The sequence below is a fragment of the Malus domestica genome, chromosome 09 (assembly GCF_042453785.1).
Source record: "Malus domestica chromosome 09, GDT2T_hap1".
NCBI lineage: Eukaryota > Viridiplantae > Streptophyta > Magnoliopsida > Rosales > Rosaceae > Malus > Malus domestica.
Window position 1 is genome coordinate 32629221 of NC_091669.1, and position 27354 is coordinate 32656574.

Consider the following 27354-nt stretch of genomic DNA (forward strand, 5'->3'; position numbering starts at 1 on the left):
TTTAAATTATGCTTTCCAAACTATAAACTTATTCAATAAGCGTAGATAAATTTCTTCCAGATGCAATGTCTCTGATCCACTTGTCGTTATCGTTATGATAATCCCAAATTTTACTAAAATCACTAGCTGTAATACCGTGTAATTAGAATTAATTATTTAATTATACGATTATTAGGATTAGGAAACGCCGAGTTAATTACATACTTAAATTTCCTAGGGAATTCGTAGAGCTAGTCTTACTGGAGCTGAGTCAAACTAGCATGGTTGTAACCTGTAATCGAGCATTGCGACTCTCCGGTCAATTATAAACAAACAAAACCCCGCCCACTTGATCAAAACTTGACCCGTATCTCAGCGGATCATTCAACGACATGTCAAACTTGTATCTGTATACACAACAAATTAGAAATTAAAAACACAAACTAAAGGCAAGCAAGTGAGAAATGTTCTATGCCTTATAAAAAAAATGTAATGAGTAAATTGGTGATTTGGTTCCTGAATTGTTAGTTAAGTAAAAATTAGGTCTTTCAATTTTTTCTTTTCAAAAGAATTTTGAAATTCATTAAAAGTTGTCAATTTTCCTGTTGCTCATATATTCGAAGCTATTATATCCAATTAACTGTCAATTTAAGCAACATGAGTTTCATGTGACGCATTTTGAATGATAGATTGATAGCTTATAATAAGTTTAATAGCTTTTTCAACCAAAGCAAAAAAATTGGTGGAGAGTTTAACTTTGGAGAGAAACTTGGCAATTAGATTTAAAACTTATATGCAATGTTAAGGGTTTAAGATTGAGAAATGACGTTACGATCTCTTAAGTGTGTCACGTGACAAAAATTTATAATGGATTAGATGAAAAATCTTTAAATCTATCATCTACAAGAAAATTGACAATTTTAAAGAATTTCAAAAAATGAAATTCCCCAAAAACATTAGTCTAAAACTTAATTGTAACTATAGTAATAATTCAAGACGAAGTCCACACTTTACACTTTGTTTTATGTTTTGGTCAATTAGAATTTGTTTTTTTAATTATTCTTAGCTGGGTTGATTTTGATGGGTCACGTAAGGCACATGTTGAAAATTAAAAGCATTAAAAGCACAGGGGATTGCGTTAGAGGGTGGCATCTTCCTTTTTCTTTTCGGTCAAGTGGGGTGGCTTCTAGTAAAGCATAAAGAATACTGTTCAGACAATTTTGTGTATAAAAAGCAGGAAAGGCAGTGGTTTGGCATCAAAACTCCTTCATACACAGATTCACTTGAATACAAAGAAACCAAATTTCTCACCCTCCTCTCCTGCATTTTCCTTCGTATCGTGCCATTTTTGGTACTAGTTGAATTTGTGGAAATAAATTAAACAAAATCTGGTGTTGATCTAATGGAGACCATGATGGGTCTGCTGAGGATTCATGTCCAAAGAGGATTGAACCTTGCTGTTCGAGACCTGACAAGCAGTGATCCTTATGTTGTTGTTAAAATGGGCAAGCAGGTAATATATTCATTTTGCTAGCTTCCTTCAATTTACTAGCTTTTTTGTGTGTTTCTTTTTTTGTTTTGATGCATTTCTTGATCCATTTGGGTTTCTGGGGTTTGTGGCTTTTGGTTGTATGTTTCTGAAAATTTAGGTTTTAGACGACATGTTAGAACTACACGGGGTGGGGGGAACCGAAGTTTGGTGCGGAGGGTGGATCACGCTATTGTAGTCAACTTAATTTGGTAAACTTATATATGCATATAGCACTTGATAGCTTATTAATTAAACCTATTTTTGATGATGCAGAAACTGAAAACTCGTGTAGTGAAGAGGAATGTGAATCCAGAATGGGATGAAAGATTGACACTTTCAGTTGCAGAACCAAATCTTCCGATCACGCTTTCTGTGTACGATAAAGACACATTTAGTTTTGATGACAAAATGGGGGAAGCAGAGTTTGATATTGCACTATTTATCAAAGTCTTGAGGATGCAATTGGAAGGCCTCCCAGATGGAACCATACTTACAAAAGTACAACCAAGCAGGGAAAACTGCCTTGCTGAAGAAAGCTGCATTATCTGGTCCAATGGCAAACTCGTTCAAAACATGATCCTCCGACTCAGAAATGTGGAGTGTGGGGAGGTTGAACTCCAGTTGCAGTGGATTGATGTTCCTAGTTCTAGGGGTCTGTAGATTGTAGATTGCAATTGCTCTCTCTCTCTCTCTCTCTCTCTCTCTCTCTCTCCATGTATACAGTTGGATTTGGTGGCCTGGCTTATTCAATTCTTTTGTTCATAAAGATGTGAAATGGAGTGATCGGTTTTTATGAGTTTTATCCTCCCAGGTTTTGGTATCAATCATTTGGGATGCGAGAGTTGTTTGAACACCTTCATTTTTTTTACAATTTTAATCAATAAATTCATTTCTTATTTGTACTAATCATACAATATTTTCTTACGTAAACAAATTATTGTGTGAACTTGTTGATTCAAAAAATTGGATTCTACCATTCTTAATAGAAGAAAATTTGTTATTATATATGTGTGGGTTGTGGTGGACCAAGTCCGTGGGATATCGATATGCAAGCACGAGGTCGAACTTACAAAGTTGGAAAAAGTAGGAACTAGGAAGGACCATAATTTGTATAATTTCTCTCAAATAGATGAGTCTCACATAACATCTACTAGAAGAGATGGTTCAAATAGGTTGTAACTGTATCATTACTAAAAATAAAAATAAAAAATTAACCTCACTCAAATTAATTCAACACAAACCTAGTTGAGAAAAGTGAATTTGGTTTAAGAATACTAAATTGAGCATGCAACTGATTAAGCAAGAGAATAAATTTAGAGTTAACCAATGTAAGAAATATTGGAGTAATGTTATTCATACTATGTTTTTGTACCACATTTTTCATACCATCTTAGATGGCATTTGATGTGGACATCCACATCATTTAAATTAATCAGATTTTTTTAATTTAGTTCATTATTTAATAAACTAATAATTAATAAAAACTAATTAATTAAATGATGATTGTGGTATATGAGAAGTCTCTCTCCTTCATTTCCTTAGGTTTTGCAAATTTTTCTAATGATGTGGCTGTCTACATCAGATGTCACCTAAGGTGGTATAGAAATGTGGTATAAAAACATGGTATGAAAAACATTGGGGTTTCAAATTCAAAAGTGTTATTCATCATCTATTTGTACCATCATTTGTACATATCACTCTAATAGATAGGATCCACATGTGTTGGTGGGCCTTATCTTTATTAGAGGGAGAGTACAAATGATGATACAAATAAATGATAAGTGTAACACTTCTCTTTCGAATTCCACAACCATTAATCAATAGTATAGAACCCTAATTATTCACCTACCAATTCTTATGTCAATCTTCTCCGCTTAACAAGCACAACACCAAAGCAACCTATGTATCCAATTCTTTATAACAGATTTTGCATTATCAACCATATCTTTGGAGCTGTCAGATTAAAAGAAGATCTAGATGACTTCAGGCATGCGTTCCTGATTTCAGTTGAGTTGTTAGGAGTCAGCCTAGAAAAGAGACTGTGAATTTCGGCCCAGTAGTACATTGCTGGTGGCGTGATTGAGTTCTAGACAAAGTAGAATTGCTTGAGGATCAGAATTAGATTCTGGATGAATGACCATGATTGGCGTCTGGATGAAATTTGAACTAATCGCATAATTAGTTTAGGTTCAGAATCATAGTTCGAGTCGAAGAAGGTGAAACTCGGTAGTGATAGAGTTTTGGTGGAAGAATCATTTGTGAGGAAATTGAGGATAATTCTAAGTATATCAAGATAATATTCCAAGGATTTGCAATACTATCAGACTCTACAACTTGAACATTCAGTAATTTATTCCTATAAATGCAAGAGTGTTGGCAACATAGAGAGGACCTTCAACTCGACACACAAATCAAGGCTTTACGTGAAATCCTTTTACACCTTTTGTGAAAACTAACTGATTCATGAACCATCAACACGAATTTCGATTGGATAGGTGAGTTTGGGTTTGCTGTCAATGGACGACAACCAGCTGGGTGAATGAGTTTTTAAGAAGCAACAAGTGAAGCCAACCAACTAGATAGACGGGGCTGGAGATGTAGAATCAGTATGCCTTAGAAGTCTCGACTGACTGGATAGACAGAGATTCTCTTTGAGTCTGTATGCCTATTTATCCTACGTCTCAGTTGGTGAAGATTCTTTGATACTTTCTCCAAAAAGGTCACTTCATCAGCCTTCTCAAAGTGTTTTATGAAACTTAATAGAGCGAATATCATTGGAAGAGTCATGGAGTCTTCAGTTAATGACATCGGGTTTCCTGTCCTGGAAATGGTGTCCTCCATGTATAAACACACGTCACAACAAAATCAAGAAACTAGCTGCCACCAAAGTCCGGCCACCATGCCCAACTGTTATTGGTGGCAACCCCTGATTCTACTTGCTGTCGCCAAATCCTCCCAACTCTCTCTCTCTCTCTCTCTCTCTCTCTGAATAATCTCATCCATGGGGGGACTATTCAATTAGCTTTCCTAAATTTTCAAATCAATCTCGAACTGTTGGAAATAACCCCATCCTTGCTCCTAAATCAATCAAATTGAAAATAATACGTTAATCCTTGTCAATTAGAGTACAATTAACGTAAAGCAATGATTTTTATCACTAAACTAGTAGATTGGGGGCATTGAGCCAATTTGATTAAAAAAACAATGATCTTTGATGGATTTTTTTTTTTTTTTAACAATCGGTATTATCTACACTAAATGAGAGGGGATGGGCTTAGCCACACATTGGGCTAGCAATAATATGGTTCAAATTCTCCTTTGGCGAGAATGAAATTTAAGACCTTTCACTTACAAGTGAAAAGGAATACCACTAGATGGGCTAAATCTTAAGCCCAATCTTAAGCCCAGTGAGAGAGGAAGCTTCAGCTGTGGGCCGACGACGAGTAAGGCCGGGGGTGGCTGGCTTTTATGGGTGAGTAGGAGCGGTTAGGAGTTTGGTTTATGAGATTTTGTTTAAAATTTTATTTATTTATTTTTCAATTTAGTAACGGTTAACAGAGTTAAGTTGGGGTTAAGGGATATGATACATACCAAAAAATGAAGGAGGAGACACAATTTTAAGGCAAGCAAGTGAGAAATGTTCTATGCCTTGTAAAAAAATTGTAATGAGTAATTTGGTGATTTGGTTCCTGAATTGTTAGTTAAGTAAAAATTAAGTCCTTCGATTTTTTTTTTAACAAGAATTTTGAAATTCATTAAAAGTTGTCAATTTTCCTCATGCTCATATATTCGAAATTATTATATCCAATTATATGTCAAATTAAGCAGCATCATTTTCCTGTGACGCATTTTGATGGATAGATTGATAGCTTATAATAAGTTTAAGAACTTATTTGACCGAAGAAAAAAAATTGGTAGAGGGTTTAACTTTGGAGAGAAACTTGGCAATTAGATTTAAAACTTATATGCAATGTTAAGGGTTTAGGATTGAGAAATGACGTTGTTACAATCTCTTAAGTGTGTCACGTGACAAAAATTTATGAAGGATTAGATGAAAAACGATAATGGTACGGTGCCCAACCGAAGATATTTGGTATGGTACTGATATTAACCAATACTGGCGGTATTACTCTATCGTATTGAATATATATATATATATATTATGTATGTATATATATATTATGTATGTATAAAGAGAATTGTGATGAGCACTAAAAAAAAATCTCGTTATGCATCATATAATTGTAATTTTTTTTTTCTAATTATAAAAAGTTTGGAGAGTAATATGAGATTTTTGGAATGCCCAAACAATTTCATATATAAATATAATACTAATTGTTAACTTTTATCTTTGATATATTTCATTAGTTTGCAACTTGAAAGTTTTACCTTCTATTTGATTTGGCTTGTAACCCTAACTTTTATTTTTAATCTTGGGTGCATGGTTTAATAATTGTGTGAAATAATGGTGAATTATGAATTTTGGTTGTAGGTTTAATGTTATATGTATATTAGATTATTTCAAAATAAAAGATGATATTAAGTTTCATCTTCATACATGGGCTGCTTGCTTAGCAAAAACATGTTTTGGGCCCAAAAAAAATAGCTCAATACCAAATTGCTACAGTACCATTATGATACCATGTCAGCTGAATTTTATGGCATATTGAAATTCGGTACACAAAAAATTTAGTATAATTTGATATACTAAAAGTTTGGTATGATAATTGGTATGACGATTTGTGTACAGTAATCATACCGAATTAACAATGAGTATCTGTCAACTGTTTACTATGTATTTTATTTTTCAGTCCAATTAGAAAGGGTCTTCTATTTTTTTTCTTTCTTTCTTTAAATTGTTGATTATTGGGTGCTTACCGAATTCACAATGAGTCTCCCTCAGTTGTTTGCTCTGTAATTTTTATATTTTTAGTTCAATTAGAAAGGGTCTTCTTTTTGGTTTTTTCTTTCTTTTAATTATTGATTATTAGGTTGCTTACCAATTTTTCAATGTGTCTCCCTCGACTGTTTACTCAGTAATTTATTTTTTTGGTCAATTAGAAAGGGTCTTTTTCTTTTCCCTTTCTTTTGATTGTTGATGATTAGGCTGGAGCGAACAGGTCTATGAGAGCGCGTGACTATTGTTGGTTGGGTTGATTTTGAGGGTCACGTAATCCACTTGTTGAAAATCAAAAGCACATAGGATGTTCTTTGACTCTTCAGACAATTTTGTGTATAAAAGTGAGGAAAGGCAGTGGTTTGACATCAAAACTCCTTCATACATAGATATACTTGAATACAAAGAGAGCAAAATTTCTCACCCTCCTCTCCTGCATATTCCTTCCTATACTCCTGCCATTTTTGGAAATAAATTAAACAAAATCTGTTGTTTATCTAATGGAGAACATGATGGGTCTGCTTAGTGTTCACTTCCAGAGAGGAGTGAACCTTGCTGTTAGAGACATGAGAAGCAGTGATCCTTACGTCGTTGTCAAAATGGGCAAGCAGGTATTCATTTGGCTAGCTTCCTTCATTTTACTACTTACTCTGTGTGTGTGTGTGTGTGTGTGTGTTTTTTTTTTTTTTTTTCTTCTAGTTTTGATGCATTTCTTGATCCATTTGGGATTCTGGGGTTTGGTCATATATATGTCCTTGAAATTAAGGTTTTTGATGACATGTTAGAAGAATGCGGGGTGGGAGGATTCAAACTTTGGTGCAGTGGATGTGAATCACGCTATTGTAGTCAACTTGACTAAACTCAGACATGAAAATAGTACAGCTTATTTAACCTAATTTTTTGATGATGCAGAAACTGAAAACTGGTGTGGTGAAGAGGAATGTGAATCCAGTATGGGATGAAACATTGACACTTTCTGTCACAGAAATAAATCTTCCCATCACGCTGTGTGTGTATGATAAAGACAGATTTAGTTTTGATGACAAAATGGGGGACGCAGAGTTTGAGATTGCACTATTTATCAAAGTCTTGAGGATGAGATTGGAAGGCCTCCCAGATGGAACCGTAATTACAAAAGTACAACCAAATAGGGAAAACTGCCTTGCTGAAGAGAGCTGCATTATCTGGTCTAAAGGCAAACTTGTCCAGAACATGGCCCTCAGGCTCAGAAATGTGGAGTGTGGGGAGGTTGAACTCCAACTGCAGTGGATTGATGTTCCTAGTTCTAGGGGTCTGTAGATTGTTGATTGCAATTGCATCCACTTTCTCTCCATGTATATTGTTGTATTTGGTGTCCTGGCTAATTCAATTCTTTTGTTAATAAATATGTGAAGAGTAGAGTTAACGATGTCTATGAGTTTTGCCCTCCCATGCATGTATTCGCATCAATCATTTGGGATGCGAGAAATGTTTTTGAACAGCTTCATTTTTTTTTCAATCTTAACCAATCAAATGCATTTATTTGATTTCATTTCTTATGTAAACGAATGTGAAGTTGTTAATTCGAAAAATTTGATTCCACCATCTTACTAGTAAACAATTTGAGGTGGTGGGTGAAATAAGGAGAAATTTCATCTTACTAGAAAACATTTCAAGAAGAGATGCGGTAGCGATACAATGGCGGTGTTAGTGAATTATGAAAGATTTTATTGCAACTATTTAGAAGAACATACCTGAATAAGGTTTAGAGGTTCTTCAAACCAAAATAAATCGTTTTCAAAATAAAGGGTCAACTTGGCCAATTTATAGGTCACACAGTTGGCAGTAGGACGGACATCAGAGACATGAGCGTTGAGTGTTCAATATTGCCAACCAATTAAGCAAGAGAATAAAATTTTGAGTTAAAACCAATGTGAGAAATATTAGGGTATCGGATTCCACTACCTTTAATCAATAACACCCTAATTAACCATCTACCAATTTCGTAAGTACGAGCAGCAATCTAGAAGTCAATCTACTATTTTCTCAAGAATTAACAATTAAGCACGCATACATAATGCTTATGTGAGTAGTCTTTAATTTTTTTTTTTTTTTTTTTAGTATATCAATATTTTTACACTAAGGAGAGGGAGAATTCAGCTAAGTCATACAATGGGCAGCCTAATTTGGTATTGAATTCGTCATCTACAAGATTTGAACTTAAAACCTCTCACCTTCAAGTGAAGAGAAATACCACTAGACCGTAGTATTGAGTGACGAGTAGTCTTCAATTAACAAGCAAAAAACCAAAGCATCGTCTGAATCAAAGAAAATAAAGACAAACGGACCAAAGATAATTGTATAGGGAACTTTGTGAGATGCATATTATGTGGTAGGTTCAGCCGCTGGAAGATTGATAGGCGTCAACCAATTATTCATTGTGCTAAGTTGTAGATGCAAAATTGGATTAAACAGCCAGCTTGTTCAATCAAATTGGGATTTCTTTCTGCCCTACTTTAGATTGACCAAATCAAGGAATGCAAAGGCTATCAAAATAGTGTCGAAATTAGGACATGTTTGCTTACAAAGAAGGGAAATTTGAATTATTTTGATTCTTCAAGTTCCATGCTATACTAAAATATAGGAATGAGAATTAGTTTACCTCTAAACGTTCACATGTGTTTATTACCTCATAAGAAATTGGATATGATGGCCGTGAAATCAACTCAATTTGAAATGTTCGTGCCTTTCTGGGTTGATTGACTTTCATATGCTAACATTTGAGCGACGACTTTCACTTGACGGAGTTTTATATTCATCAGGCAAACATTTGTGAAACGACTTTTGCCCGACTAATATTGCTGACGAATTTCAATCGAGTAAAACATTATACCACCAAACCTTATTTGGCTCGACGAAATCCTATCTTCTAGAATGTTTTTTTTTAGTGTCCGGATATCGCTAGAAGAAATCGTGGACCTTTTTCTTTCGTGACATGAACCATGGTTGCCTCAGATTGGTCATAAATTATTACTCCTCCTGCATATATACTTGATCTTTGCTATTTTCTTACGTTTTGTGTGAGCTTCTCTAGACCATCATCGCATTTTTTGTTTGTGGAACACAGATATCGATCTCTCTGGATTGATTTTGGGATTTGGATTGTCTGCCCTCCCCCATCTCATATCCTTCTCATTTTCTTCTATTTATGTGGTCACGGTTAACCCACGTCAACATTTTATATTTTCATTGCTTTTTATCTTATTATTTCTATAAAAAAAATATATAAAATATTAACGTAACTTAACCGTAACTACAGAAATAGAAAGAGATAAGAATGATATAAAATGAGGATGGCAGACAATCCATATCCTTGATTTTGAACCTTGGATCAGACATTTAACTTGAAGTCTTAGGCCTTGCATGATTTCTTGGACCAATCTCGTGGTCCTACCATTTTCATAGTGAAATGTTGGACAATCTTGTCAACATTATTGGTCGCGTCTGGGCGGTTTGGAATCATGGGCCGCCCAATTGGTCTGACAGTTCAGACTTCCTATTGTGGTACAAACATTAAAAATTATGTTTCCCATTTATTGGCCGTACCGGGAAACCTAGAAGTTTGATCCTCCTTTGTTTAGATGCGAAAGTGTGCCATCACGTGGTTTAAATTAGTCGATGTAGAAAAAATGTGAGTGAATTGTGTTTGTATCTTGAATTTGACTTTCGATCAAATGATTAAATAGCTGGGTAAAGAACTTCTTCTCAACCTCGGTTGGTGCTCTACCTTGGAGACAAGGATTTGAACAAACAACCAAATGATGTTTGATGGTGATGGTGAAGATTGAGCAAGTCAATTGCATGAAAATAAAATAATCTAGACTAGGGCTACATTATGATAAGATAGGAATTGAAGAAAACGGCAAGTTGTGTGTTTGATCGGAGATCTTTTGCTCCTCTGCAAACCTTATATTTATAGGGCTCAAATATGTACGGACAGTGGCGAAGCCACGTGAGGGCGAGGAGTGGCGACCGCCACTCCCCTCGCCGGAAAATAGGACTAGATTTCTGGGTCCGCCCCTCCTCTCGTCGGAAAATAAGGCCAGGAGAGTGTAGCCGCCCCTCTCGTTAGTCGGAAAACCTGTAAGAATGTTCTGCAACTTTTGTTGCTCCCATAGGCGGACACACGTTATGGAAAAAAGTGGGAAGTTGCCCATCCGGCTCTCGAAAAACCCCTTCACCGAAGCCCATTTTACCCACCCAGACTGCCTGAAACCACCCTGTGAGGAAGGGCAAAACCCGAGCAGCAATAGCGGCCAGGTCAAGAGGAGGAAGAAGAAGCAATATTATAAAACAAATCTTAGCAAACGATGTCGTTTGGTTGAGCACTTAAAGTGGATGATGACGTTTTATTCAAATAGAACAAATCCTTTGACATTTATGGCTCACACGTCATTTGAACCCAAGCATCTCTAATTAATTTTTCATTCTTTTATTTATTTATTTTTGTTTTTTTTGTTTTTTTTTTCCTTTTATGAACAAGGTATACTTATCTATTTTTTATATAAAACATTTATCATACTTATATAAAAATAATAACTATGCACATTGTTTGACTACTATAATACCTACAATTTGTAAGTGGTGTTTTGCATTAGTTGTTTAATTGATATAGAATTAGCGTAATATGCTTTTTATCTATTTTGTTTCTATTGTACAATTACGTAATGTACGTAACAATACTATAAAAAACAGTGTTTAAATCCTCCTTCAAATATTCCGGGTACAACGGATAGTCCTTATTTGAATATTTCCGGATAGACTTTCTTCGAATATTTCAGTTACTCCAAATCCTCCTTCGAGTATTCCAGGTAGTTATGAACGATATTAATATTGTATATTATGTACAAAGATTTGGTTGTCTATATTTTTTATGAACCTTTTACACTTTTAAATTTCGCCCCTCCTGCCGAAAATTCCTGGCTTCGCCACTGTGTACGGATAAATCCTAATGTGGTTATCCAAATACGTTGCCCCGTGATCACGTCAATCAAGGGAAAGCTTCCTCAATTGATGATTGACATTGGCTAGCCTTGATTATGTCCATCACCTTAATACGCAATGAAAATGCTTTGAATCACTTAAATCAAGGGCTTGTGATTTAATATGGTATCTCTGTCACCTTTATTTGGGCTGCTAGATTAAAGCTTATTATCAATTAGACCAAAATTGTAAACTTGGGTACAAGCAGATTTATAACTTAATATCGTTTGTTCGAAGAAAAAAAAAACAGGTTTATTACTCAATTACATGGGTGTTGCGTTTACTTTTTATGAGACAGCCAGTGCAAATTTCAAAACGCATTCAACGTGATTGTTGCCGAAATTGGAGCTTCCAGACAATGGTTACGTCATTTGGGTGTTGATTAGCAATTTGTGTAAATTTATAAACAGAACATTTGGACCGCAAATAGCTGAAAACTATGAGTGAGGATCCTTGCCGGATCCTTTATGTGAAAATCCCGGGGATCCTCAAAATCACATTCGTTTATCGTACATCGTGCGGTCATAAATCATTGTAATTTTGTTTACTTAAAATTAAATATAAACAGTACTTGACGAAAATTGACCGCACGATGTACGATGAACGGATGTGATTGAATGATTTCCGGGATCCTCTCTCTAAAAACTACATCAGGATTGCACCAAAATATTGTTAAATACACCATTGCATTGATATTATTTCATTTTCTTTGGCATCCAATGCATAAAAAAACATATGCAACGTAGGAAGCATTTTTATTCACCACCCTAAACTTTGGTGTATGCTCATCATACACTTACCTAATCATCTGCTAAGTGTCATTTTACTTAACCCTAGTTAATGTTTTTCAAAATTGAAAAAGTACCATTTAATGTAAAAGTTAACTAGAATTAGGTGAAATGACACATGTTAAATAATTAGGTGTATGGTGAGCATATACCGTAGTTATGGTGGTGAGCAAAAATGCACCCTGCAACATATTATATACCAGCAAGGTGGCAGATTCAAGAAACAATCTTCAATCTAAACATCCAAATAACTACACAACAAAGTATATCATAAACAATGAATTTCAGGCACGCATTCCACCTAGTATGTTCTGAATTTGATTTTTGGAACTTGTGAATCACACTATGGTGGACATGCTTCGATTTCTAGTACTGATAAATCAAACGAAGGTAACTAAAAAGAGACTAAAATACTATTGTGAATCTTTCCGGCTCGTAAAAGAGTGGACTGACGCGACAGCCACTAAGTCATCCTCTTTTTAAAGAAAAAACAACAACCACTTACAACCACGGTCTCTAGTTTTGAGACAATGCTACATTATACACTTAACAAATGAGGATTTGACAAATGAAAAAACAATTCATTGAACAAAAATATGCAAAACGATATCGGGTAGTGTCGGGCAAATGGTTTCCACCTTATTTATCGGAAGAATTTGTGGGAGGTAGCATAGTTTCACATTTTTTTTTAATGTGATACTAACAAATAAATGAATATGTATCTCGTTGACACTATTTATTTTATTCATTCATTTAAAATGAACCATTTTTATAATTTATATGTAAATTATTGCAAAAATTGTGCCGTTGTGAGAGGGGTGACTGAAAGTTTGTCCTAAAAAATACAAATTGGCAGATCAACTAAACGTGTCTACATCTATAGTTATTCGTTAGAAGCTTTTTAATTATATGTATTATTTTTTCATCATACTATCATTATTGCTGTTATACTTAACAATGTTTGAAAATTTTCATTTTCAATTTTGGTCACTAAAATACTGTTCATTTAATTTCAGTTTAACCAATCATGCATCTATATATCAAGTAAACAAATTATGGGGTGTAAAGTTGTTGATGCCAAAATTGAGTCCATTTTAGTGCTATACTAGCCATCATGCATGCGTGTGAGCGCATGCGTAAGGTATTTTTTAAATCACGGCGTGTTACATGTGAGACACGTTTTAAATGTATTTATATGCGTGAATTAACTGAAGAAAAGTCAAATATTTGAAGTAAATGAATAATCTTATATTATGCTAGAAAAAACCCCTCATAAATCAATCAAAGCAGCTCAATTCACATAATAAAATCGGTCTTTCAATTTTCATCTACATTCTATTGAATTTACATTAAGAATAAAGAAAATAATATTTAATAAACAACTTATTGAATCACATTGTTGCTAGCTCATTGTTAGGCTAAGCCCACCTCTTCCTCTTTAGTATAGATAATATCCTTTGTAAAAAAATAAAAAATCATTTGACAACTAATTTAATCACATTATTATGTGCACGCGAAAGACTTTTTTTATATCCGGCATTACACACCTTTTAAGATGTTTTGAACGTGTTTAAAAAAAGGGAAAATAATATTTAATGAACATCTAATTGAATCACATTATTGCTAGCCTATTGTGAGGTACTAATTAAAAAAAACTATAAAAAAATAATTAATTATTAAAAAAACACTGTTAAAATGAAAAAAATACCCCTGCATTATTTGGTACATTATTTTGGGATGCTTTTTGAAATTTTTTGTTTTGGGGGTATTTTTGTCCAAAACTTTTTAGTGTAGCTTGTGACCCCAAAATGGGTTGTTGGCTTTATATATCAAGATATGCAAACAAAATTATCAATCAAGGGGGGCATTTCCAACTACTTTCAGAAATAACCCCGATGAGCCACTTAATACTACATTTTAGTGATATACTTAGCTCAATCTTCTACCCTTTAATGTAAATAATATTATTTATTAAGAAAAAAGTAGGGTTCAAGGACAAAACCACGTCCACTATACGTCTTTGAGTACTCCCATCGATACTAATAGAGGCATCAACTTATATAATAACTTTTTAAATATACACCATGATATTGAAATGCGGATTAAGCCTAACATTAGACAAATTAATCTTCTTACAGGTAAAATTTAGGGTGGAGTAGAATAAATTGGGGTTGAGTAAAATGACTGTGAGCATGTTTGGAACTGTTTATAAAATGATGATCATGTGAATGATATTTTTGGAGAATTAAAAGTGCTTCCCAAAGAGTGCAAGCAATTTCCTTTCGAAAAATAGTCATTTAATAATTTTAAAAGGACTTTTGATAAGAAGTTGAAGTACTTGGAGTGATTTATTTTAATAAAATTACCAAGGAGGTGATTTCTCTATAGTGCTGCCAAGTGAAAAATTGGGAAGCTCTTGGTCCCCTTGATGAGAAGCACTTGGATCCTTTAATGAAAGTTTTTCAATCCGAAACTACCCCTAATTATAAATTGAAAGGTCTGAAACGCCCTTCAAATTCCACAAATATGTTTTAGACTCTCGCTCTCTTCGCGCGAGGCTGTGTCGACTTGTCAGAGATTTCCGACGATGTTTTTTAGTCTAAAAAGTTAAATTTAAATAGTGTACCAAACATATCCTAATATTTCAATGGAATAGAAGGCCACATGAAAGATGGAGCAGTGCATATGTCAATGAGCTTTGAGATGAACTTGGCATATCTGGTATGAGGGAAGCCGAGTTCCTTGGACAATATTGTCCTTGACTTACCACTTCTGAAATGCTTTTTTCATTGGCGTCCAATCACTATAGTATCGAAAGCACTTTTGTGCGATGTAAAAGCACCTATTTGGTTGCTTGTCAAACAACACACTTCTTATTTTCTCATCAAAACCCTACAAACAAGTGTTATTGACCAAAAATGTTAGTGAGTAATAGCGTTTTATTGAGTAGCACTTCCAAACGAATTTTAAAAACGCTTCTATTGTAAAAACGATTATAAATAACAAATTGTTAGAAAATAAAATAATTGGTAAAGATCAAATCCGCATTAAAGTGTATAAACATGGTTATTTTTCATTTTGCTACAACAACAACAACAACAACAAAGCCTTTTCCCACTAAGTGGGGTCGGCATATATGAATCCTAGAACGCCATTGCGCTCAGTTTTGTGTCATGTCCTCCGTTAGATCCAAGTACTCAAGTCTTTTCTTAGGGTCTCTTCTCAAAAAGTCTTTTCTTAGGGTCTCTTCCAAAGTTTTCCTAGGTCTTCCTCTACCCCTTCGGCCCTGAACCTCTGTCCCGTAGTCACATTTTCGAACCGGAGCGTCAGTAGGCCTTCTTTGCACATGTCTAAACCACCGGAACCGATTTTCTCTCATATTTCCTTCAATTTTGGCTACTCCTACTTTACCTCGGATAACCTCATTCCCAATCTTATCCTTTCTCGTGTGCCCATACATCCCACGAAGCATCCTCATCTCCGCTACACCCATTTTGTGTACGTTGATGCTTCACTGCCCAACATTCTGTGCCATACAACATCGCTGGCCTTATTGCCGTCCTATAAAATTTTCCCTTGAACTTCAGTGGCCTACGACGGTCACACAACACGCCGGATGCACTCTTACACTTCATCCATCCAGCTTGTATTCTATGGTTGAGATCTCCATCTAATTCTCCGTTCTCTTGCAAGATAGATCCTAGGTAGCGAAAACGGTCACTTTTTGTGATCTTCGCTAGATTGCTCCGGTCATTAGTGTGGATAAGTATATAAATGGATAGAGATAGGAAAGCAAACACAAGATGTATGTTGTTCACCCAGATTGGCTACGTCCACGGAATAGAGGAGTTCTCATTAATTGTGAAGGGTTTACACAAAAGCAAACACAAGATGTACGTGGTTCACCCAGATTGGCTACGTCCACGGAATAGAGGAGTTCTCATTAATTGTGAAGGGTTTACACAAGTACATAGGTTCAAGCTCTCCTTTAATGAGTACAAGTGAATGATTTAGTACAAATGACATTAGGAAATATTATGGGAGAATGATCTCGTAGCCACGAAACTTCTAAGTACCGGAGTGTGGTATCGTCTTGACTTGCCTTATCTGTCTCATAGGTAGATGTGGCATCTTCTCTGGAAGTACTCTTCCTCCATCCAGGGGTGGTATCTGTAACTGGTGGAGATGCACAAGGTAATGTATCAATTTCACTTGAAGCTTACTTGTAGTTTCATGTTTGGTCAAGCGCGATACAAACCATGTAGTAGGAGTCCCCCAAGTCGCCGAGCTAGGGGATCTGCTGAAAGAGGTGACAGACAAGGTAAGCAATCAGAGCTCCGGCTGATTGTTCACATTCTCCCTATCTTGCAGGCAGCATGAAGGATAAAGAGAAGAAAAATGAGGAGAGATGATATGGGATACTTTTGCTTTTGAAGAAGTAACTTTCCACAGGCTTATTCTTGAACTGGGCTGGAGGGTTTTCTGGTTTCCTCCAGAGTATAAGGCCGACTGAAGAATTTGAGGGTCAAAACAAGTCCATCAAATCTAGAGTACGTTCGACCCTGCTGATATGGGATACTTTTGCTTTTGACAGAGTAGTGGATGTATCGGCACGTGTGCTGTTACGCTTGTCTCCACATGCTTCCTTGTATCCTTCTCACTTGCCCTATTTGTTCCTCAGGCAGATGCGGTATCTTCCCTGGAAGCATAAGATTTTGAAGATGAGTACTCGAGAGCAATGCCAGGTAAGTAATCAGGTAAGGGGTTCCAGGCAGTCAGTTCCTGGCTGGAAGCTTGATTCCAAGTGCTGACTGATTGCTCTCTTTCTCCTTGTCTTGCAGGTAAGAACAAGGCCAAAGGAAAAGACAGGGAAAAAGCATGATATGGGATACTCTTGCTTTTAACCCTGATGATATGAGATATTCTTGCTCTAGTATAGCTTGTTTACAGAGGTATTATCGGGGGGAAAGAAAGCTGAATATTTCGAAAGGCTTCGTTGGGAGTGCCCTCTCAGATAAGAGAAAGGGTTGAGCATTTTTGCAGGTCTGCCTGTCCGTTAGGGATGGAGGTCGACATATATAGGAGTCTCCCTAACATCAAGTAATAATGCTATTCCTTTACCCTGCTTGGTTATAGCACGGTAGTGGGAGCTGCCAGCTTCACATGTTTTAACCCTGTCAGAGCACTTTGAAAAAGTGGTCTGTGGTATCTGGAAAGCTGATGTTGCGTGTGAAGATTACAAACAAGCTTTATCCAAGGAGATCCAGCTCTTGAAGTTGGGAAAGTGGTGCCTCTTCGATTTTCGAACAAGCAATCCTGTCGGGGATCTGGCTCTCGAGATTCGGAGAACGATGCCTCTTCGATTTTTGAGAAAGCAATCCTGCTGGGGGTCTGGCTCTCGAGATTCGGAGAGCGGTGTCTCTTCGATTTTTGAGAAAGTAATCATGTTGGGAGTCTGGCTCTCGAGATTCGGAGGGCGGTGCCTCTTCGATTTTGGAGCAAGCAATCTTGTTGGGAGTGTTTTCTCGAATGTGAGTAAAGGTTGGACGTGTTTGCTAGTCTACCTTGCCACGAAGCACAGAGGTTGACACACAGGGACTTTCCAATTATCCAGCAGTGGTACTGTTCCTTTACCCTCTCTTCGATTTTTGAGAAAGTAATCATGTTGGGAGTCTGGCTCTCGAGATTCGGAAGGCGGTGCCTCTTCGATTTTGGAGCAAGCAATCTTGTTGGGAGTGTTTTCTCGAATGTGAGTAAAGGTTGGGCATGTTTGCTAGTCTACCTTGCCACGAAACACAAAGGTTGACACACAGGGACTTTCCAATTATCCAGCAGTGGTACTGTTCCTTTACCCTCTCTTCGATTTTTGAGAAAGTAATCATGTTGGGAGTCTGGCTCTCGAGATTCGGAGGGCGGTGCCTCTTCGATTTTGGAGCAAGCAATCTTGTTGGGAGTGTTTTCTCGAATGTGAGTACAAGTTGGGCATGTTTGCTAGTCTACCTTGCCACGAAGCACAGAGGTTGACACACCGGGACTTTCCAATTATCCAGCAGTGGTACTGTTCCTTTACCCTTGTGGGTAATAATATGGTAGCTAGACCTTCAAAATTTATGTGTTTAAACTTTGTTAGTGTTGTTTCTTTGCAATTCTTTTACCCTTCTTGGTCAGAGCGATGTAGTGGGAGCTGCAAGCTTCACGTGTCTCAACTTTGTCAGAGAACTTTGGCAAAGTTATCTGTGGTACCCATGAGCTACTGTTGCGTGTGGGAAGTGGGTGATTGAACAGTACGATTCATGTGCTTTCTACTTCGTCAGAAATTTTCGACAGAATGCCCATAGTTTCCGCAAAGCTGAGTGTGCGTGTGACAGGTGCTGACAAGGCTGGAAAAGTAGGTGCCTCTTCGATTTCTGAGATTGGCCCTCGTGGTCTCTGAGCATCCCAGCTTTTGAGAAAGCAAGCCTCTTCAATTTCTGAGATCGGCCTTCGTGGTCTTTGAGCAGCCCAGCTTTTGAGAAAGCAAACGCCTCTTCGATTTCTGAGATCGACCCTCGTGGTCTCTGAGCAGCCCAGCTTTTGAGAAAGCAAACGCCTCTTCGATTTCTGAGCAGGCGCCTCTTCGATTTCTGAAGCTTCGTCGAGTGCAGATTTTTATAGAGGCTGACATTAAGTTCCAAAGCACACTTGAATATCCACCAGTAGAAGCTCCATTCTTGCACTTCTAAGATCTTGATTTGTCCGACCTCTTCTCTCTTCAACACCTTTGAAAATGTCTGGCCCCTCCGACCGTCGTTTTGACTTGAACCTTGTTGAAGAGGCAGCCCCGCCTTCTCCAGACAACATATGGCGCCCATCCTTCGTCTCCCCTACTGGTCCTCTTACCGTTGGGGATTCCGTGATGAAGAATGATATGACCGCTGCGGTAGTGGCCAGGAACCTTCTCACTCCCAAAGATAACAGACTACTTTCCAAACGGTCTGATGAGTTGGCTGTTAAGGATTCTCTGGCTCTCAGTGTTCAGTGTGCAGGTTCTGTGTCTAATATGGCCCAACGCCTATTTGCTCGAACCCGCCAAGTTGAATCATTGGCGGCTGAAGTGATGAGTCTCAAACAGGAGATTAGAGGGCTCAAGCATGAGAATAAACAGTTGCACCGGCTCGCACATGACTATGCTACAAACATGAAGAGGAAGCTTGACCAGATGAAGGAATCTGATGGTCAGGTTTTACTTAATCATCAGAGATTTGTGGGTTTGTTCCAAAGGCATTTATTGCCTTCGTCTTCTGGGGCTGTACCGCGTAATGAAGCTCCAAATGATCAACCTCTGATGCCTCCTCCTTCTAGGGTTTTGTCCAGTACTGAGGCTCCGAATGATCCTCCTCCGGTGCCTTCTCTTTCTGGGGCTCTACCGCCTGCTGAGACTTCTCCTAAGCAACCTTTGTGAAGGCTCCCTCTTGTTTGTTTATTTTGACTCAAGTATATGTACATATTTGTAACTTATCGGGGATATCAATAAATAAGCTTTCCTTCATTTCAACGTATTGTGTTAAATACACCAAAGCCTTCTTCGCTAAGTTCTTTGAATTTTCTTTTGTTGAAGCTTGTATGTTGAAGCTTTGTGAGTGGAGCATATAGGTTGAGGTAGTGTTCCCTTAATTTCCCGAGTGAGGAAAACTTCTTGGTTGGAGACTTGGAAAATCCAAGTCACTGAGTGGGATCGGCTATATGAATCTTAGAACGCCATTGTGTTCTGTCCTGTGTCATGTCCTCCGTTAGATCCAAGTACTCTAAGTCTTTTCTTAGGGTCTCTTCCAAAGTTTTCCTAGGTCTTCCTCTGCCCCTTCGGCCCTGAACCTCTGTCCCATAGTCGCATCTTCTAATCGGAGCGTCAGTAGGCCTTCTTTGCACATGTCCAAACCACCGTAACCGATTTTCTCTCATCTTTCCTTCAATTTCGGCTACTCCTACTTTACCCCGGATATCCTCATTCCTAATCTTATCCTTTCTCGTGTGCCCACACATCCAACGAAGCATCCTCATCTCCGCTACACCCATTTTGTGTACGTGTTGATGCTTCACCGCCCAACATTCTGTGCCATACAGCATCGCCGGCCTTATTGCCGTCCTATAAAATTTTCCCTTGAGCTTCAGTGGCATACGGCGGTCACACAACACGCCGGATGCACTCTTCCACTTCATCCATCCAGCTTGTATTCTATGGTTGAGATCTCCATCTAATTCTCCGTTCTTTTGCAAGATAGATCCTAGGTAACGAAAACGGTCGCTCTTTGGTATTTCTTGATCTCCGATCCTCACCCCTAACTCGTTTTGGCCTCCATTTACACTGAACTTGCACTCCATATATTCTGTCTTTGATCGGCTTAGGCGAAGACCTTTAGATTCCAACACTTCTCTCCAAAGGTTAAGCTTTGCATTTACCCCTTCCTGAGTTTCATCTATCAACACTATATCGTCTGCGAAAAGCATACACCAAGGAATATCACCTTGAATATGTCCTGTTAACTCATCCATTACCAACGCAAAAAGGTAAGGACTTAAGGATGAGCCTTGATGTAATCCTACAGTTATGGGAAAGCTTTCGGTTTGTCCTTCATGAGTTCTTACGGCAGTCTTTGCTCCTTCATACATATCCTGTATAGCTTGGATATATGCTACTCGTACTCCTTTCTTCTCTAAAATCCTCCAAAGAATGTCTCTTGGGACCCTATCATACGTTTTTTCCAAATCTATAAAGACCATGTGTAAATCCTTTTTCCCATCTCTATATCTTTCCATCAATCTTCGTAAGAGATAGATTGCCTCCATGGTTGAGCGCCCTGGCTTGAACCCGAATTGGTTGTCCGAAACCCGTGTCTCTTGCCTCAATCTATGCTCAATGACTCTCTCCCAGAGCTTCATTGTATGACTCATTAGCTTAATACCCCTATAGTTCATGCAATTTTGTACATCGCCCTTATTCTTGTAGATAGGCACCAAAGTGCTCATTCGCCACTCATTCGGCATCTTCTTCGTTTTCAAAATCCTATTGAAAAGGTTAGTGAGCCATGTTATACCTGTCTCTCCCAAAACTTTTCACACTTCGATTGGTATATCGTCTGGGCCTACTGCTTTTCTATGCTTCATCTTCTTCAAAGCTACACCCACTTCTTCCTTCCGGATTCTACGATAAAAAGAGTAGTTTCTACACTCTTCTGAGTTACTCAACTCCCCTAAAGAAGCACTCCTTTCATGTCCTTCATTGAAAAGATTATGAAAATAACCTTTCCATCTGTCTTTAACCGCGTTCTCTGTAGCAAGAACCTTTCCATCCTCATCCTTGATGCACCTCACTTGGTTTAGGTCCCTTGTCTTCTTGTCCCTTGCTCTAGCTAGTTTATAGATATTCAACTCTCCTTCTTTGGTATCTAGTCGCTTATACATATCGTCATAAGCCGCTAACTTAGCTTCTCTCACAGCTTTCTTCGCCTCTTGCTTCGCTTTTCTATACCTTTCACCATTTTCATCGGTCCTATCCTTGTATAAGGCTTTACAACATTCCTTCTTAGCCTTCACCTTTGCTTGTACCTCCTCATTCCACCACCAAGATTCCTTTTGGTGTGGGGCAAAGCCCTTGGACTCTCCTAATACCTCTTTTGCTACTTTTCGGATACAACTAGCCATGGAATCCCACATTTGGTTAGCTTCCCCCTCTCTATCCCACACACACTGGGAGATTACTTTCTCTTTGAAAATGGCTTGTTTTTCTTCTTTTAGATTCCACCATCTAGTCCTTGGGCACTTCCAAGTCTTGTTCTTTTTTCTCACTCTTTTGATATGTACATCCATCACCAACAAGCGATGTTGATTAGCCACGCTCTCTCCTGGTATAACTTTGCAATCCTTACAAGTTATACGATCCCCTTTCCTCATTAGAAGAAAATCTATTTGTGTTTTTGACGACCCACTCTTGTAGGTAATCACATGTTCTTCTCTCTTCTTAAAGAAGATGTTGGCTAAGAAGAGATCATATGCCATTGCAAAATCCAAGATAGCTTCCCCATCCTCGTTTCTCTCCCCAAAACCATGGCCACCATGAAAACCTCCATAGTTGCCTGTCTCCCTGCCCACGTGTCCATTTAAATCTCCTCCTATAAATAACTTCTCTGTCTGAGCAATTCCTTGCACCAAGTCTCCAAGGTCTTCCCAAAATTTCTCCTTCGAACTCGTATCCAACCCTACTTGAGGTGCGTACGCACTAATCACATTGATAAGTTCTTGTCCTATTACAATCTTGATTGCCATGATTCTATCTCCTACCCTCTTGACATCTACAACATCTTGTGTCAAGGTCTTGTCCACGATGATGCCAACACCGTTTCTCGTTCTATTTGTGCCCGAATACCATAGTTTAAACCCTGAGTTTTCTAGATCCTTAGCCTTACGACCAACCCACTTAGTTTCTTGTAGGCACATAATATTTATCCTTCTCCTCACCATAACTTCTACTACTTCCATAGATTTTCCCGTCAAGGTTCCTATATTCCACGTTCCTAAACACATTTTGCTCTCTTGAACTCTACCATTCTGTCCTAGCTTCTTCACCCTTCCCCGTCTAATAGGATCAAAGTACTTCTTTTGTGTGTCCCGTGTAAAGTTGATAGGAGCATATGCTCCCAAACAACTTTGAGTGGAGTCGTTCGAAAAGAAGTTTCTATAGCCCCCTTGCTCATTTAACACTGCATCCGGGTGCCGATGGAGATACAGCGACCCTTGCTCACTTATCACTGTGCTCAGGCCACACAGCGCGCCACTTACGGGTGACGCCCTAGCTTTAGCGCGATTTCGTTCTGGATTCATTTTCATAAGGATTCGACGTGGTCATGGAGTGCCGGCTGTCGACTACCTGACGCCCTCCCCCTCCTCCTTTATCCGGGCTTGGGACCGGCAATGTAAGATAAACTTACACGGTGGAGTTTTTCATTTTGCTACAAAACTCTAAAAAATAAAACAATAAAGAAGTGAAAAATTGTAAAGGGTAAACGAGTGGAAGAGTCTCGAAGAGCGCGTGACCAGTTGTAAATGAGAACAAAAGTATCACACTGGGTTCTGTTGTATGTTGTAACGCATAGACTGCACAGTCCGCACTCGTATTTCCCCGTCACTGGTCAGACGAAACAAAACAAATTGCGTCCTTTGTGGTTTGGCATCCAACTCCATCCAATCCAATTTCTTCACTGAACTTCAGAGATTTAGAGAACTTTAGACGGAGATCCCCCAATATACAAATCTCTCACTCTCCTACTCCTCCTTTGTTCCTGCTCCTGGGGTCTTTGGTGAAGAAAAATATTAATTAAATCTTGATCCCATGGAGAACATGATGGGTCTGCTGAGAATTCACATCCAAAAAGGAGTGAACCTTGCTGTTCGAGACATGAGAAGCAGTGATCCTTACGTAGTTGTCAAAATGGGCAAGCAGGTAATATATATATGGATATTCATTTTGCTGCTTTTAATTTTTGGAATTGTTTTCGTTCTCTCTTTAATTTCCTGGTGTTGCATTTCTTTATTTCATCCTTTTGCACTGTTGGTTTTCTGGGTTTTGTTACATTTCTTCAAATTTAGGCTGTAGATCACAATACTTAGATTCAGTGGGATCACTCGACTATGTTTGGTCGAGGGATTGAAATCTAGTTAGTAAGGAATGTATCACAAAATGTTACGTATAGTTGATTAAAAACGTACTATATCAGAATTACAAAGACATGCGAGAGATATTTGTAAATTCCTACTCAGAAATAGTCATTTAGAAATCCCTCTTATGTGCCTTCGTAATATGATTTATTTATAATCTTTCATATCTAACATGTTCTTATACTTCTCTTACTGACTTGGCATCGCTCCATTGAAACTTGGAAATTCCTCGCTTAAACATTGCTTGAAAGTTTTAATTGGTTTAGTGTCAAGCTTTTCCAATGGAAATTCCTCGCTTAAACATAGCTCGAAAGTTTTAATTGGTTTAGTATCAAGAATTTTTTTCATTATTATTATTTCATTGAAATTTTGGTGTTGAGTTTATGATGAATATTTTGAAATGCTAACGACTGTTGTCTTATTATTATTATTATTATTATTTAAATGTAATAGTTTTTGGTTTGGATTTAAGTCTTACTTCTGGAAGCATCTAAATCTAATTCAGTCTTTTTCTTAGAATTGATAATTGTTGCTTTCTCATAGTCAAGACTTCACCCAGACAAAAGGGCATCTTTTTCTTCCTTTGTGAATTAAAGTAAAGGAAGGCATTTAAATCTTCTGGTAGTAATGTGGAAGGCCATTTGTTTGTTCAGTAAGCTGTTCCCACTGGTATGAAAGAGACTTGACATCATACACGTTAATCACGGGACAACAATATTAGAAAACACCCCACTTTGTATGGTTCTCCACCAATAACTTTTATGTATTTTTGCAAACGATTAGATAATAACACTAACTTCATTTAAACTACGGAATTGGGGATTCAAACTTGAGTACAAAGAGTGGAGCATTCTACTCTAACTAACTTATATGTAAATGTGTCTCCAGATTATGAACAGAATAATCTAGGCTTTTACTGGCTTTTCATTTCAACTGATTGTTTGTTTTACCTTTGTTGCTAAAGCAGAAACTGAAGACTCGAGTGGTGAAGAAGAATGTGAATCCGGAGTGGAACGAAAAATTGACTCTTTCAGTTGCAGACCCAAATCTTCCAATCAGGCTTTCTGTGTATGACAAAGATACATTTAGTTTTGATGACAAAATGGGGGATGCAGAGTTTGAGATTGGTACATTTATTAAAGTCTTGAGGATGGGATTGGAAGGCCTCCCAGATGGAACCATAATTACAAAAGTACAACCAAGTAGAAAAAACTGCCTTGCTGAAGAGAGCTACATTGTTTGGTCCAAAGGCAAAGTTGTCCAAAACATGGTCCTCAGACTGAGGAATGTGGAGTGCGGGGAAGTGGAACTGCAGTTGCAGTGGATTAATGTTCCTAGTTCTAGAGGTCTGTAGATTTGCATCCGCTAGCTCTTTCAATCGGTATAACCTTACACCTAGATAACTTCGTTGTCGTGTGTTTTGTTCATAGATGTCACAGTAGAGTGATAATGTAGAGGGCTATATAACCACATATGTATTGCTATCAATCGTATGGGATGTGAGAAAACAATTTTGACAGCTTGATCATGATGTAGAACTGTTAGATTATGCAGAGCTTGACAAGAATAAACCTGATAACTTTACATTTTATTCTTTAATCCATTAGTAGCGAATTTGAATTGGAAAGAGTCGAACTTGAATCACCGAGACTATCCGACGAGTCGAGGTGGAACTCGATGAATCCGAGGTTAATCTATCCTGATTCAATTCCAGGAAGTTTCTGGTAATGTTTTCTAGCTCTGTGCGTTGAAATTTGGGTGAATTAGTTGCGCTTTAACCTCCGTGCAATTTCCAGAAACCGGCGACTTTTCTCTCCTTGTGAGAGACTTTCTCTCAGTTTGAGAGTTCTTCTAACTCTGTGTGAGAGCTTCAAATTTGCACAGATATGGTGGCGCCGACCCTAACTTCGGCTGGGGTTGGTTAGCCGTTCTCCCCTTCATCTCGTTGTCTCCCTTTCCACGCTTCGACTGCATTTTCCCCTTGCTCTCTATTTCAATTTGCCCTTTTCTTCTCATCCCACCTGCGTCCCTCTTCCTCATTCATCCTTACTCCTATATGCAGTCTTGCTTTGCTGAGATGGTGTGTAGAGATTCGGTGCTTGCACAAGCTCGGGTGTCCTTAACACCACCACCTTCTCATCTCTGTCTGCCTTCACCAGCAGTGTTGTCTGTGGGTTCAGGCTTCTTTCTTCTGGCAGCTGGATTTCTTTATCTGGTTGTTGGATTTCTTCAATTGAGGTTGCATACTTGGTGGTGCTTGGAGTTGGATGTTACGATCGGCGAGTCGACATGAGGTTGGAGGAGTGGAATTGGACGAATCGTACTGGAATGTTGCAACGGTGGCTGCAGTCGATTTCTCAAACTGTTTTTTTTTTTTTTTTTTTTGTTCTGGGCTCAAACTGTTGCTTGAGCTATGCTTTTGTTTGTTTTTCTTTGGCCCATTTTTTGCTTGTTCATATGCTAGCTTTGGGCCCTTGGTTTGTGTTTGTTTTTTTGGTTTGTAAAGTTTGTAATAAATGTTGCTCTTTGGAGCTTTGACCCAAAAAAAAAAAAAAAAAGGAAACCGGCGAAGGACTCCGGTTGAGTTTCGTCAAGTCCGAGGTAGATTTCAACTCAATTTGTTCTATTTTGGACTTAGTAAACTCCTAGACCCTTTTTGTGTGTTTTGGTTATGATTGGAGTTCAAAGTCGTGAAATTTAGGCTTGATTAAACGAAGCTCTGCAAATTCTTTTAGAAATCTGCAGAATTCGACGACGGCAAATGATGGTCGTCGTTTACATTAACGGCGACAGTAGTGGTTACCTTTAGAGATAACAGAATTTCTAACTGCAAAGGTAGATTTCGTTATCTTTTTAAAGTGAAACCCACGACTGGTGCGTGGTACTAGCACCGACGGCTGTAGCCTATGCTAGCCATTTTGCAACGGTGAGTAAATTGCGACGCGTTTTCTAGCGATGGCGGCGACAATGGTTGTGCATCCATTGGCGAACAACCGGCGCGCGACGTCATCGCAGAGGTGCGTGCGGCGATGTTTGGGAACCCGAAACCTAACCTTAGGTTAGTTGATATCCCGAATCTCATGCTACACTCTGTTTCTTCGAAATATGAGTCATTTACGATGTTTTGGAATAAAATTAGTGAATCTTAGTATTTACTGAGTGATACTAAATGATACTTTACAAGTGCAAGTGAAAGTGATACGAACAAGGATAAGGCACCTCGCGAGGAGAAACACTCGGTATTTCTATGAGTGGATCCTTTAAAAAACTAAGTTTTCGATTAAACAGTTTTTTTTATAAATTGAATAATTTTGACATAGCCTTTGATGAAACTTAAATAGAATATTTTTTTTATTTGATGACGTTTTAATTTAATTACTTGTGGTGATTTATTTTCACCACATGGTCATCATGCATGTTATATGGCTATCGGTAGCCGTAGGATATTA

The 27354-nt window shown here is 37.9% G+C and overlaps 3 protein-coding genes across 6 annotated transcripts; all 3 read left to right on the top strand.

Moving 5' to 3' along the window:
* The first annotated feature begins 1122 nt into the window (after positions 1–1122).
* On the top strand, positions 1123–2416 carry LOC103421897 (protein C2-DOMAIN ABA-RELATED 4-like). Its single transcript, XM_008359944.4, has 2 exons — positions 1123–1492; positions 1784–2416. The coding sequence occupies exons 1-2, from the start codon at positions 1382–1384 to the stop codon at positions 2168–2170; spliced, it is 498 nt and encodes a 165-aa protein (XP_008358166.3). The 5' UTR covers positions 1123–1381; the 3' UTR covers positions 2171–2416.
* A 4381-nt stretch (positions 2417–6797) lies between these two features.
* On the top strand, positions 6798–7815 carry LOC114826785 (protein C2-DOMAIN ABA-RELATED 4-like). Its single transcript, XM_029107541.2, has 2 exons — positions 6798–7018; positions 7320–7815. The coding sequence occupies exons 1-2, from the start codon at positions 6908–6910 to the stop codon at positions 7704–7706; spliced, it is 498 nt and encodes a 165-aa protein (XP_028963374.2). The 5' UTR covers positions 6798–6907; the 3' UTR covers positions 7707–7815.
* Positions 7816–23315: 15500 nt separating this feature from the next.
* Positions 23316–25496, top strand: LOC103444204 (protein C2-DOMAIN ABA-RELATED 4-like). Of its 4 annotated transcripts, none has more exons than XR_011570997.1 (3): positions 23330–23690; positions 24873–25348; positions 25442–25496. XR_011570997.1 is itself a non-coding variant. In XM_008383128.4 (2 exons), the coding sequence occupies exons 1-2, from the start codon at positions 23580–23582 to the stop codon at positions 25257–25259; spliced, it is 498 nt and encodes a 165-aa protein (XP_008381350.3). In that variant the 5' UTR covers positions 23316–23579; the 3' UTR covers positions 25260–25496. The 4 variants fall into 4 exon arrangements, 2 of the variants coding, with proteins under 2 accessions (XP_008381350.3, XP_008381349.3); XR_011570996.1 differs by having other exon boundaries at positions 23333–23690; positions 24870–25348; XM_008383128.4 differs by having other exon boundaries at positions 23316–23690; positions 24873–25496.
* The last annotated feature ends 1858 nt before the right edge of the window (positions 25497–27354 follow it).

Excerpts from the sequence above, each read along its gene's own strand:
- LOC114826785 (XM_029107541.2), top strand. The coding sequence starts at position 6,908 with ATGGAGAACATGATGGGTCTGCTTAGTGTTCACTTCCAGAGAGGAGTG. Across the intron at positions 7,019-7,319 it reads TTGTCAAAATGGGCAAGCAG|AAACTGAAAACTGGTGTGGT; the intron begins GTATTCATTTGG and ends TTGATGATGCAG.
- LOC103421897 (XM_008359944.4), top strand. The coding sequence starts at position 1,382 with ATGGAGACCATGATGGGTCTGCTGAGGATTCATGTCCAAAGAGGATTG. Across the intron at positions 1,493-1,783 it reads TTGTTAAAATGGGCAAGCAG|AAACTGAAAACTCGTGTAGT; the intron begins GTAATATATTCA and ends TTGATGATGCAG.
- LOC103444204 (XM_008383127.4), top strand. The coding sequence starts at position 23,580 with ATGGAGAACATGATGGGTCTGCTGAGAATTCACATCCAAAAAGGAGTG. Across the intron at positions 23,691-24,869 it reads TTGTCAAAATGGGCAAGCAG|CAGAAACTGAAGACTCGAGT; the intron begins GTAATATATATA and ends TTGTTGCTAAAG.